The sequence below is a fragment of the Ursus arctos genome, unplaced genomic scaffold (assembly GCF_023065955.2).
Source record: "Ursus arctos isolate Adak ecotype North America unplaced genomic scaffold, UrsArc2.0 scaffold_10, whole genome shotgun sequence".
In the NCBI taxonomy this organism is placed as follows: Eukaryota; Metazoa; Chordata; class Mammalia; order Carnivora; family Ursidae; genus Ursus; species Ursus arctos.
This window is the reverse complement of record NW_026622764.1, coordinates 50,579,635-50,592,957: the sequence shown is the minus strand read 5'-3', so window position 1 is coordinate 50,592,957 and position 13,323 is coordinate 50,579,635. Positions and strand designations below refer to the sequence as shown.

The window sequence follows — 13,323 nt, the reverse complement described above, 5'->3', positions numbered from 1 at the left end:
CTGTGAATCTCTGTCCTGTGCACTTGCAGTAACACAGGACCTGTCGACCACCTCTTATGCATGCTAATCCCTCAAATATTAAAAAGATGTCACAGTTCCCCAAATGTTTAAGATAAACATGTGTCAATCCCATGATTTCTCAGACTTTTGTATAATATGGGTTACCTTCCTCTGTGAGCTCTTTATCAACATTTCTATTTAAAATACAGTGCCCAAAATAAAATGTAGTATTCTAAATTGGCAGTAGGACCAGCAAGTGCGAACTACATACCTGGTACTGCAATGTAAGACTCTGTGATTAATTTGGAGGAGGAAAGACAGCGGAAATAGAAAACAATTAGGGGAATACTATCTGGACCATACTCATTTAAAGCTCCACAATAAAGAGGTAGGATAGCGGAGGGGTCAAGAGGATGGATTGAGGTCAGATGACCCAGATGGGTTCAGATTCTAGTTATTACATGTGTTGGGTGTTAACTCATCTATAAAATGGAGTGCATGATAGTACCTACCTTATAGGATTGATATAAAGAATTGAATGAATTAGCGGCATTTAGAAGAGGCACATAATAGTTACAATAAATATTATCATCAGAATAGGCAACTTATTTATCTACGGGATTATTTATTTAGATGATTTTCTAAACACCTGTTTTGTGATGTGCATTCACAAATGAGGTTGAAAATAATGTTTCATCCCTTCCTTTGTAACTAAAGATTGAGATACTAATGGATAAAAGCAAAGTGACACTTAGGTTCAAAGGATATGGTATCTCTCTTAAGAGAAGATGAACTGAATTATAATAACAGAGAGGACGCTAAGGGAAAACCAAAATAAACAGAGAGTACACATTAAGAACATCTTCTCCCTCCCATTAAAACACAGGCTGCTCATTTCAACTATACCATGAATGTGTAAGTGTCGGCATTTTATGTGCTGGATGTTCTCCTTATCGGCTTGTTTTTGTGCATACGTTTTGAAACTTCATTGGAGGGATCAACTCGAATGCTAATCAACTTTCAGTCATGTCTGCTGTGGCAAGTGACCCGTGAACTAAAATGACCGTTCCAGTGCTCAGTTAACGCTATAAATAAGTGCTACCACGTGGAATCCGTGTTTCACACAACCGAGTAAGCCAGCGTGGGTATGCAGTGACCGTGACATTCCAAGCACACTCGTAGATCACTCACTAAAAACATGAAGTGCAGTTAAAGAAACCAAATAAATTACCTCTGTATTTCTTTCTGGTTAAAAAAAAAATGCTTTCTTTACAAACTTCCATAAATCGTTTTAACAACGTCAATATGATAATTTCCTTAAAAATGAAGATTCATGTATTTAAGATTTAGCCTACGCGTCATTAAAATTTAAAGGAAACAGTCATTTGAACAGCGCATTTTGAAAGTCTGATGTACACCATGTGATTGTGAAGACTCTCGATTCATTAAAAACCTCTTCTTTAGCATCTACAAATAGCTAACAAGGCACGGCTGACATGTCATTCATTACAGAAGGGATGCTTTTCCCAGTAACATCTATTAATATGAGATAAAAGTGGAAATAAATCTTCACCACACCACTGAAAGAGAGGCAGGGCGGGACGTTTTCTCAAGATGAAGTTCATCCAAATTCTCCTTCAAAATCCCCCAACTTGTTAGGAACTGACAACAGACACTCACACATGCTGGGAACAAGTGGGATAATCACTTCAGGATAATAACAGCCACTAGCACTTAGCAAACTCTATGTGCCCATCACGGTGCTAGGGCTGCAGTGCCTTATCCCAGTCCATGTAATCCTCACCACCCATGAGACAGATTCCATGGCTATCCTCCCTTACAGGTGAGGACACGACTCACAGGGGTTACGGATTTGTCCAAAGGCACGTAGCTAGAGAGGGCCAAGCCAGGACACAAACGCATGCTGTATGACTTCATGGTCTAAGGTCTGCAACTGAGTAAGTCACAAAAAGCTGGGATACACACATCACGATGACTGAGAAAGAGACAAAGAGAGCAGCGGATGTGAGGAGAGAGAGAAGAGGCAAGGACTAACCAGATGGAAAGAACACTGTGTGAAAAGGAAGAGCCCTGGATGAAGCATCAGGAGGGCTGGGACCCTTCCCAGGGGTGCCCCAGTGTGACCGAAGGGAAATCAATTCTTCTCTCTTGTCTAATAGAAGAAGAACACGTTTGCCTACAGCACAGAGGTGTGTTAAAGATAAAAATGTTAAAGTGAAAATAAAACCCCAGAACACCATGCAGAAATCAATAAAATAAAAAAGGAAATGCACAATTTAAAAAATGAAGGGAAAAGTTAGGAACATATTATAGATGCCACAATCATAGAAAATGCTATGGTAGGACATAAACTACTCATAAATTAACAACAAGCAGTAATGAATCCTGAAGGCTTATAAAATGCCAACTAGGCTGTCAGGGGTTGTCCTTTTCCATTCCCTGATCACACCACCGACACCTAATGTCACAGAAAATGCTTTCAGTGTTTCGCTGTTGCCATTAGGTGTGTCAATTGCAGAAGACAAATGTAAAACCCAAAACTCCAACAGAGGTAAAAATTCTCCCGATTTAAGGCAATTAAATATGCATGGATGTGTGTGTGTGTGTGTGTGTACATATCTATCTATATTTAAAAATCTGTTTATTTCAACATTATGAGATCTGGAGAAGAATCCAGTTACACTGTGTGACCAACACACCAATGCTTAAGCCACTAAGTTTGTGGTAATTTGTCACAAAGCAATAGAAAACTAATATGTACCTGAGGTGATTTAGACAACCAAAACAAGACCGTTATTAACGCCAGGGATGGGAACATGGGACTGTGCAAGGAAGTACAAGTAACCATCAAGTAGCTAGGTCTGAACCATGTCCACAAATCCTTTGATGCTACTCTCATGGTGTCTCTATCTCCTTCCTTGAAGCTCAGCCAACCTTAGTGACTCACTCATAACCAAGAGAATGTGGTAGAAACGATGCTGAGTAACTTCCCACGTGAAGTCAGCTTCTGCCGAGCTCTCTCGAACCCATTTTACTAGAGAGTTTGGCATTGGGTTTTCAGGCAAAGCACAGCTTTTCCATTTACCATTTGCTAATCACAGATTTTCCATTTACTATTGTCCCCTATCAATATATCATCCTAAGGGACTTCAACTCATGGCTGTAGCAAAGCTGAATTTGGCCATTCCTGTATTCTCCAGCCGTAGTACCACTAAACAACACCATTAACCTTTGACATGAACCAGCCAAAATAACAGTATCAATAGCAGTCAATGCAATCCAGAAAGGTAGGATATTTAAATATTTAAAGACAGGGAAGATTATCAATTACTGGTTGAAAACCTATCCCTTATTCTATTTTATGCCCTAGAAAGTTCTACCAAAATCATTTGCTGTAAAATTCTAAGTAATCTGCCTAATATTTTAGTCTCCACATTTCTAGTCCAACAAACTTTTAAAATACCATTTGGTTGAGTGGATAAATCTCTTGAAAATATTTTAACAAGAAGTCTTTTCATGTGTAAAATAAACTTTCATCTTATTAATTAAATCAACAAATACTTACGGATAAGGTACTCTGAGGTAAAATGATATGACAGAGTCTCTGTCCTCAAGGAGATTATAAAAAACATAAGTACCTAATTAAATATAAGGTAGAATATAGTGAGTTCTAGAATAAGAAAGGCACTATAGGGGAGAATGAATGTACTTGGAGGTCCAAGAAAGAGTTATACAAAGGATTTGAATACCCTCTCTCAAATCCAAGATTTTCACTTCCTTTTACCCTTATCTACACCAATACCCTAGACCTTGTCTTTACCTGAAATTGTTCCATCCTGCACATCTTAAATTTTGGAACCCTCTTTCAGAGTAAATTCTAGATTCCTGTTGAGGGGAAACCCTTATTGCCCACTCCCCCATGAGTCTCCACAGAGGGCAGAGGACTACCTTCACTCCCTAGGGAAGACAAGTGGTTCATCATCCTACCCCACCTTCATTTGGGAGGAAGGAAGAAGAAGCAACAATTTATCAGAAGCTCTGATTAGGTCTCCAATAATTTATAAGAAGCTCTAAATTTACGGGTTGTTGGATCCTCTTCAGCAACAAATAAGCTGTCCCTCACTCCCTGTGTTTTATTCTCAAGAACTGAGAGCACAGAGGGTAAGATGGATGACTTATTGATCCCTCGATCCAACAATGCCTTTCTCTTTCTGTCCAATACGCCCTATTGACCATCAACCCTGGATCAATTTAGTTGTTGTTCTCTTTCCCCATCTTAAAGAAAATGTGAAAGGCATAGGAATTAGATACATTACTAAACTTGATCTCCATCTTTGCTAGACAGTATTTACTACCTCATAATCTTCTCCAGGTCCCTGATCAGTTTCAACTCTCATTTTCTACAGGAGTTACTCCAAACCCAAGTCTGACTCATAGCAGATGACTTCGGCTTCAATTTCATTGAGAGAACAGTAGTATTTGGGTTTGGAATAAACGAACTTGCTGCACACACCTACCTCCATAAACTTTCCGTCTCCCAGTCAATGCTAATCTCTAAATGGGCTCTGGCTCCCATGCTCCCTCCATTCTCCCCTCTCCTGACTCTTCAACTTTCCAGTCCAACAATTCTTTCCTCTCTTCATATAGGCGCACTCAAAACCCATTTTAAAAACAAGCCAAAGAACAACAGCAACAACAAAACTCATTAAAGCCTGAACATTATACTTATTCTCCTTCTTCTAACAGCCAAGCTTTTCAAAAAAGCAATCCACCCCGGCTTCTCCGCCTTCCACCTACTCCACAGTGCAGCCTAATGCATGCCACCCCCTCCCCCGAAGTCATTCCCATCAATGTGATCCAATGACCTCCAAGTCAACAAATTCCACAGACGCTTCTCATTTCTTCTCTGACTTGATCTCTCTATAGTAGTTGGTGTTTAATGACTTCCGTCCTAAAACTATCTTCCACAGGCGTTTCCTAACATCATCACCTCCTAAGACTTCTTCTATACTTCAGAATGCTCTGTCTTTATTGGTCAAACTTTGAATTTTAACATTTTCCCAGGATTCTATTCTTGGCTTTCCTCTTCTCAAACTCAACTCTCCCTGGGGAGGTGGGAGGGGCAGGAACGTTTATACCGTGGATTATCCCACGTGCCTGTAAATCCATATGGCTACATCTAAGTGCATTTGCTTCCGCCCCCACCCCGTCCCCACCCCCACCAGCGCCTACCTCTATCATGGCACTGCTCTGTATTTGTTTATCTGTCTGTCTTCCCTGCCCTGGCAAGCCTGGGAGACAGACACAGCATACGACTGTCAGCAGTGCCAGCTTCTCAAACAGGGGTTGGGAGTGTGGATGGGGGCAACAACATAGGACCTAGGAATATGTAGTTATAAAAACTACCCTGGAGGAACTTTACTGAACTCTATTGTGAATGTTCTGGGGAAAATACCAATATATTTATTCATCTCTGAATCTCTTGTGCTTAGCACAAGTGCCTAGCACATGGTGGGTATTCAAATCATAATTTTTTGAACGAAAGAAGTAGAAGAAGAATGAGATATCTGAGATAAGCTTTGAAGAACTGGTAGAATTTCAACAGCTTTTGATGGAGGAGAAATCAGTCAAGTCAGGGGGGAATGGGAAAAGCCCAGGCATAGGCAGAAATTCCGGACCGGTGGGATGCCTAAGGACAAACAGTCTCAGTCACACTAGAATGCCGAGGTATGATTTTACAAAACTTGAGGATGGGGCTGCAGATGTCACTTGACAAGCAACAGTGAGCCAGTGAGGTCTTTTCCAGCAACGTGATTTGTAATTGGAAAAGAATGAACTGGAACAGAGGACACCTCTTAAGTGGCTATCAAATGAATTACCTAAGTGAGAATAAATGAAGACCTGGACTATAGCAGCTGCCTGAACCACAGCAACAGAGTAAAAGTAGAAGATAAGGGAAAACATTATTTTTAAGACTGAAGGTAAGAAACAGACTTTTTGAATACTCCGAAGCAATGGAATTGGTTGAAGTATTAAATTTAAAAGAGGTGACAATTTTAAAGCACTAAAATTAAAAGGCCTAAAATGGAAAACATTGTAAATACTTAAAAAAAATACTTTTAATACATTGGTTTCTTGACCCAAACAATCACGAACAGTACTGGTTATACAACTTATTTATCATGTTTATTGTGTTGGCAGGAACTCCAACACGCTTAAGTTGACACACAGTTGGTAACTGAAGAGGATACTCTGTACGTGCTTAGGAAAGGTCATTCTATAACTTTTGAGAAGGAAGTCAGCAGAATAGAACCATACCGTGAAACTGTTGTTTGCATTTTTTGTGCTTGCTTCAGCTACACTGGCATCTGAGAGGTCAACTTCATCGAATATCAGAGACTGTTAATGAAAAAGAACACAAACACATTAAATGAAAACCAAACTCAATGCTCGTCTATGTGTGTGTGTGTGTGTGTGTGTGTGTGTGTATTTTTTTTTTTTTTTTTTTTGCTAGGAAGTCATGACTATGAAACTATGTCAGGAATTAGGAATAGAAAATGAAGAAAAAGTCATTAGTGATTCCTTGCAATATCTTCTTAGGAAGAGTAAAATTACAAAGTACAACTAACTCATAAATCCCAAACTGAAAAGGTCTTTAAAGAACCCCATGGTGCAGAGTTTAAATGTAAAATGCTCTGTGCTCTCTAGAAGCATATTTATGGGGAACCTACTCAGTGTGTCGTGCACATGCATGCACGCACGTGTACACACACACATACACACACACACACACAGAGTACTACGTCTTGACAGGCGAACAGCCTGAAACAACTTTGCCAGGAAGGCAGAGGCAACATCATCATTCCCACATTTGCTAAGTGAGAAATGAGCACTAGGACTGGCTCGGATCATGGTGAGTTACTACACTTTCTGAAACTCATTTTCTTCATCCGTAAATGGGATTGAATGAGAAGGTGAATGTGCTCTGCAAATATAAAATGGTATTTCTTTTAAAGTGGTTTCAATCAAAAAGTTCACAGAAATGGAATCTTTAACAATGTTCAATTTAGAGATTAGGAAATTCTACTAAATAACGTATCCTTCCCACTCTCAGTCATTTGGTCATTGTTTGCACTCATTCAACGTTTTTGCAGCAAGGCAGGTTTAACAAAGCACCTCCACATGCATCCCAATGTTTACAGCAGCAGTGTCCACAAGAGCCTAACTATGGAAAGAGCCTAGATGTCCAGTGACAAATGAATGGATAAAGAATATATCTTTATATATATTTGTAATTTATATATATATTTATACATAAGTATATATTTATATAAAAATATAAATATAATTTATATAAAAATATAAATATATTTATATATTTATAATTTATATTATATGCAATATATTATTATATAAATATATTAATTATATAATTATCTAACTATATATTATATATTATATATTATATTATTATATAAATATAAAATAATATATTATATATTACATAATTATATTATTATATAAATATATGATAATATATTTATATAATAATATAATTATGTAATATATAATATATTATATATAATAATATAATTATATAAATGTATAATATATTATATATAATAATATATTAATATAATATATTATATATTATGTAATGTATATAATATATATTACATATACTATATATAATATATATAACTAATAATATGTATAATTATAATATATAAAATATATATTTATAAATATATACTTATTATATAAATAAATATATATGTAAAAACAATGGAATATTACTCAGCCATCAAAAAGAACGAAATCTTGCCATTTGCAATGACATGGATGGAACTAGAAGGTACTATGCTAAGTGAAATAAGTCAGAGAAAGACAAATACCATATGATTTCACTCATATGTGGAACTTAAGAAACAAAACAGATGAACATAGGGGAAGGGAAGGAAAAATAAAATAAGATGAAAACAGGGAGACAAACCATAAGAGTCTTTTAACTATAGGAAACAAACTGACGGTTGCTACAGGGGAGGTGTGTGGGGGATGGGCTACTTGGGTGATGGGTGTTAAGGAAGGCACTTGACGTAATGACCATTGGGTGTTATATGCAACTGATGAAATCACTAAATTCTACCTCTAAAAGTGATAACACAGCATACGTTAACTAAATTGAATTTAAATAAAAATTAATAGAAAATAAATAAAATTAAATTTACAAAAAACAAAAGAAAGAAAGAAAAGGGGCCCTTAGTCTGATAGCTTCCACCACCACCCCCAAGATCCCTAGGGCGTATGCAAATCCACTTCACTCCAACCAATCTATTAGACTTGTTCCCCAACCAGAAAGAATTTTTAATCTAGCACAGGAGAAGAAACAGATAACGACCAATTGTAATGTAAGATGGTCAATGCAAGAGAAGAAATACTACAGAATGTTATGGAAGGTCACAGATAATTTCTCCCGCAGAAAACATTTAAACTCTTACTCTTGTAAATGTTGGAATAAAGACTCTTTGAGGGGATCTTAAAACAGGGAATTGCATCAAGTGGAGACAGAGGGAAAGGTCGTCTGCGGATTGTAAACATGGGGCAGGGCTGGGGCTACCAAGTGGTCAGTGCTGCCTAGAGATGAATGTGGAAAAGCAGCATGGAGCCAGGTCAGGGACAACCCTGAACATAACGACTTTTAAATGAGATTATTTGGTTATTACTTGTACAGCAGCATAAACTAAGAATTACGTTTGTTTGCATATTTGATTTTACCTCCCAGTGTATAACTCTACTAATTATACCAGGGACATACATTTTTTAATATGGAAATTATCCATTATTCAACTGACACAGTAGCCAGAGATCTTAATATTTACTTTTGAAGGAACACTAAGATATCAGTTTTAAATGGAAGCTCATCATTACTAATATTTTTCCCCCCAAACCACATCATTCTTATTTTCTTCAACTGTTATATAAAAATTATTTAAAGCCTTGATTTTAGGGGCACCTGGGTGGCTCAGTCGTTAAGCGTCTACCTTCGGCTTAGGTCATGATCCCAGGGTCCTGGGATTGAGCCCCGCATCGGGCTCCCTGTTCAGCGGGAAGCCTGCTTCTCCCTCTCCCACTCCCCCTGCTTGTGTTCCCTCTCTCACTGTGTCTCTCTCTCTGTCAAATAAATAAATGACATCTTTAAAAAAATAAATAAAAAAATAAAGCCTTGATTTTATTTCACTATGTCTTTTATTCTTAACTGCTAGCATAACTGAGCGATCGTTTTGAGTCAGGCACCATGTGTATTATCTCACTGAAGCCTCCTCAAAACAACACGAGCTGCCTGCAGCCACTCCAGTGGAATGTGCTGGAAGTGGGATACAAGCTCCTATCTGAAACCAGAGGACAGATTCTTAGCAACTTGAGCAACGCTCTCTGTCATGGTCAGGGAAACTTGCATAAGGTAAAAGGTAGCAAGAAAGGGGGGGACCAAAAATTTTCAGCTTATTATATTTAATAAGGTTACATTTAATGTTTTACTTTCATTGTAAGGAAGGAGTAAAGGGAGAAAGAAAACTATACCAGAATCTTCCCATAAGATTGTCCTCCATGGACATGCCACGAAACTGACTTAAATAGACCCCCTTGGGATTTGGTCCGAGATGGATCACACGCATACGGAATTCACAGAAGAACGGCAAGGCTCTAGTGAGCACCAAGCCAAAACGTTCATAGAACTAAAAGTTTTAATCCATCCGCAACCTCAAGTGCTTGCAAGTCACATTCTTCCAAATTACCTTCGAGTCCTTTGCATAATAAAGTGTACGGCCTCGAAGCTTGAAGTAACGCTTTTTCCACCTTTGGAAGGAACTGGTTTGCTTCAATAGTTGCCCCTCTTTAATACTGGTCTGGGGAGAAACAGAAGCACCACGACATGATTAAAATGAAATTCAGAACCAAAGAAAATTCAGAATTAATTTTGACATACTATCATTTACATTTTAAATATTATTTCCCAGGTCCTAGAAATTACACAAGAGATTATCTTCTCCTTTCTGTCCAACCAAGGGAGGACATGCGCAAGGACTCATGAACAAAGGTAAATCTGACATGCTTTCCTGCTCTCCAAGTAGTCACAAATAATATGGGAGGCACAGGCACCAAACTAGTACTTACGATTTGGTGTGATGTACACATTGCCTTGTATATAAGAAGTATTCGAGAACGGTGGGAAACATAGAGGGGCAATATAATGTAACGATTAAAAGCATGGGCTCTGGAGCCAGAAACCTTCTGTTTACCTCTTCATGCCACCACGAAGTGGCTGGATGATGTTAGGCAAGTTTTTGAACTTCCTCACGCCTTTATTATTCATCTGGAAAATGGGGATGACGCTGTGACATACCTTATAGGGTTGTTGTGAGGAATACATTAAAAACATATAACGGACTTACTGCATGGCATATGGTAAGTGCTTATTAAATGCTATCATTAGCTATGTATTATTGTCGCAAACGTAGTCAAAGCAGTGTGCGTGGTGGTCCAGAGAGGGAAGCATCAGCTCCTTCAGAGCGAGGCAAAGAAGTCTTCCTAGAGGAGAGCCTGCGGTGGGTCTGAAAGGAGTTTATCAGAATGACAAGGGATGGAGAAGCCTATTTTAGGTGTGTGCAAAAGTAGAAAGGTTTAAAACAGCATGCATATTTGGGGAATCTTCAAAGAACTTCCAGTTATAAATGCAGGGTAGGCTTTGCAGCGAGGGAGCAGCAGATGTGGCTGGAGAAGGTAGGTAGGGGCTGTGTGATTCTGGGCCAGACCCTGTGCTGAGTGCTTCATGTATGAAGTTCATTTCATTAACATCAACAAAATACTTAGAACCCCTGGCCTCATCCAGTATCTCTCCCTCCCTTTGTCCCCGCTGTTCACCATGGTGTTTTGCTTTTTTTTTTTTTTTTTTTTAAGATTTTGTTTATTTATGTGACAGAGAGACAGCCAGCGAGAGAGGGAACACAGCAGGGGAGTGGGAGAGGAAGAAGCAGGTTCCCAGGGAGGAGCCCAATGTGGGACTCGATCCCGGAACGCCGGGATCACACCCTGAGCCAAAGGCAGACGCTTAACGATTGCGCCACCCAGGCGCCCCCATGGTGTTTTGCTTTTAACTGGCCAGGCATGCTCCTCCTAGGTCTGGACGCCACCTACTCTCTCCTCCTGGGCTGCTCTTCCCTCAGATATCCGTCTGACCAACTCCCTCCCCTCCTTCAAGTCTTTGACCTTCTCAGTGAGACCCACCTCACTGACTTCTTACTACCACAACGCGCTCTCCATATCTTCCCTCATCTTATTTATTCCCTCACACAAAGTACTTACTTTCCTCTTCTAATGTATAATGTAATTTACATATTTATTATGTTTACTGTGCTACCCCTATTAGAATAGAATTTGCCTGAGTTTATTATGTCTAATAAAGTTCAATTCAATGTTTCATTTTAATTGGAAGGGAAGAAGAAAGGAAGGAAGAAGACAATGACACTTATAGCAAACTAAACCTACAGTCTTCCTCTTGAGATTGTCCTTAGGAGACCTGTCATGGGACTGACGCACATAGATCCCCTTGGGATGGGGTCCAAGAGGGGTCACATTTACACTGAATTCGTAAAGGAGCAGTAATGCAATGGTGAGCCTCCAGGACAGAAACAGCTCATAGAACCAAAATTTTCAATCCATGCCACCAGACTGCCCACTGATGGATCTCAAGTGCCAAAAATGTTATCCAGCACACATGAAATTCAGATCTGTATGAATGAATAGCAGGCACTGAGGTAAAACTCATGTCTGTTTGACTCCAGAGTTTACTCCCAATTTCTACACTACACCGTCTTTGATTATCAACAAGACATAAAACATTGAGAAAAATGTGTTGTCACCAGTAAGGTAGTCGAGTATTATTAACATTTACTTTCATTGTCAATGAGAGATTCTCTCCATAGCTTGCTCTGAAACTGCCTTCCAGGAATTGTAAATTTTTAACGGTAACAAAATATTTTTGCAACTTCGTACCAAAGAGCTCGATTTGGAGTCAGACAGACAGACTTCAAGCCAGGCTCCACCACACACCGAAAATAGGAAGCTGGGCAAGTTGCTTCGGCAAGCTGTCCCAGTTTCCTCTCCTGAAATACAGGAATAATCATACCAACTTCACAAGCTTGTTGCATCTAATTTAATTATACTATAATGGCCGGAGAGCACTTAGCACACTGTCTGGGTTACAGAAAACATTCAATAAATGGCAGAAAGTGTTATTATGATGGTATCATTATGCTATTAAGTTCAGGGAGTATTTGCCAGGCACCCAATTCTAAGAGCTTCTTGGAAGACGAGAGTAAGTGTTTGCAGGCCACTGTGAGGGCAAATAACAGCTGGAGCAGAAGGAGAGTGTCAAGAGAGGGGGTCGAGGGAGATAAGAGCCAGGAGATGCGGCCACGATGGGGAGCTCGCTTTTTGTTGTAAGTGCAAAAAGCCAGTGACATGTTTGAAGCAGGACAGCGAGAACAGGGAAATGTCCAAGGGAGAGACGGCAGGGGCTCGAGTGCAGGCTGTGGCGTCCCTGAGATGGAGAGAAGTAGAGCAATCTGAGATGTTATTTTGGAGGCAGAATCTACTCGACTTACTGACAGGCATCAAGAGCGAGAGAGAGGAGAAGGACCAAGGAAAAGTCTAAGCTGTTGGCTTGGGCACCTAGATGCGAGAGACCAAGGGAAAGGGGTATAGGAAGAGTGACTGGGGAACGGCGTTGCTGGGGCACCCAGGGTCACCCCGGGGAGAGAGTCGTGATTCTTAAACTCAAACACAAAGTACTGAAATAACTGTAAAAATATAACCTACCCAAAGAACAAATCATTTGTTCTAGAAGAGAATGTATTGGGATTTTTGTAAAGTTCTGTTTAAGGCAATGAGGAAGAGAACTTCATGTCTGGTCTATTTATGTTCTCTAAGCACTGTCTAAGGGAAGCATCAATAACCTACTTCATTCCCCACGTGGTTATGAGAGTGATTTTCCAAAATGAAAAACTGCTTATGTTATGCCACAGCTTGATTCTTTTCCACCTGCAGCAGAAAGGCCCAACTTCCAAATGTACCGTAGAAGACCCTGCATCATCTTTCCGCCTGCCCCTGCCCACGCTCCTCCCTCGGCCCCAAATGGCCTCCACTCAACTGGCCCATCTTGAAAACTCCTCTTCATCTCAACTCGGATCCAGGGCCACTGCCCCTGGCTTCCCTGACCCTAAGGAAGAAGCAACTGACCCCACC

At 39.6% G+C, this 13,323-nt stretch overlaps 1 protein-coding gene across 5 annotated transcripts in view; it reads right to left on the bottom strand.

Moving 5' to 3' along the window:
• Positions 1-13,323, bottom strand: part of DGKH (diacylglycerol kinase eta) — a 168,455-nt gene that overhangs the window by 88,352 nt on the left and 66,780 nt on the right. For all 5 annotated transcript variants that reach the window (XR_007188901.2, XR_008957972.1, XR_008957974.1 and 2 more), the window contains exons 3-4: positions 9,816-9,926; positions 6,340-6,420 (exon numbers count right to left, since the gene is read on the bottom strand). Coding sequence is in view for 2 of the 5 variants with exons in the window: in XM_057308381.1 (XP_057164364.1) it covers positions 6,340-6,420; positions 9,816-9,926 (192 nt within the window). In the remaining 3 variants the exon portion in view is untranslated. The remainder of the gene's footprint in view (positions 1-6,339; positions 6,421-9,815; positions 9,927-13,323) is intronic.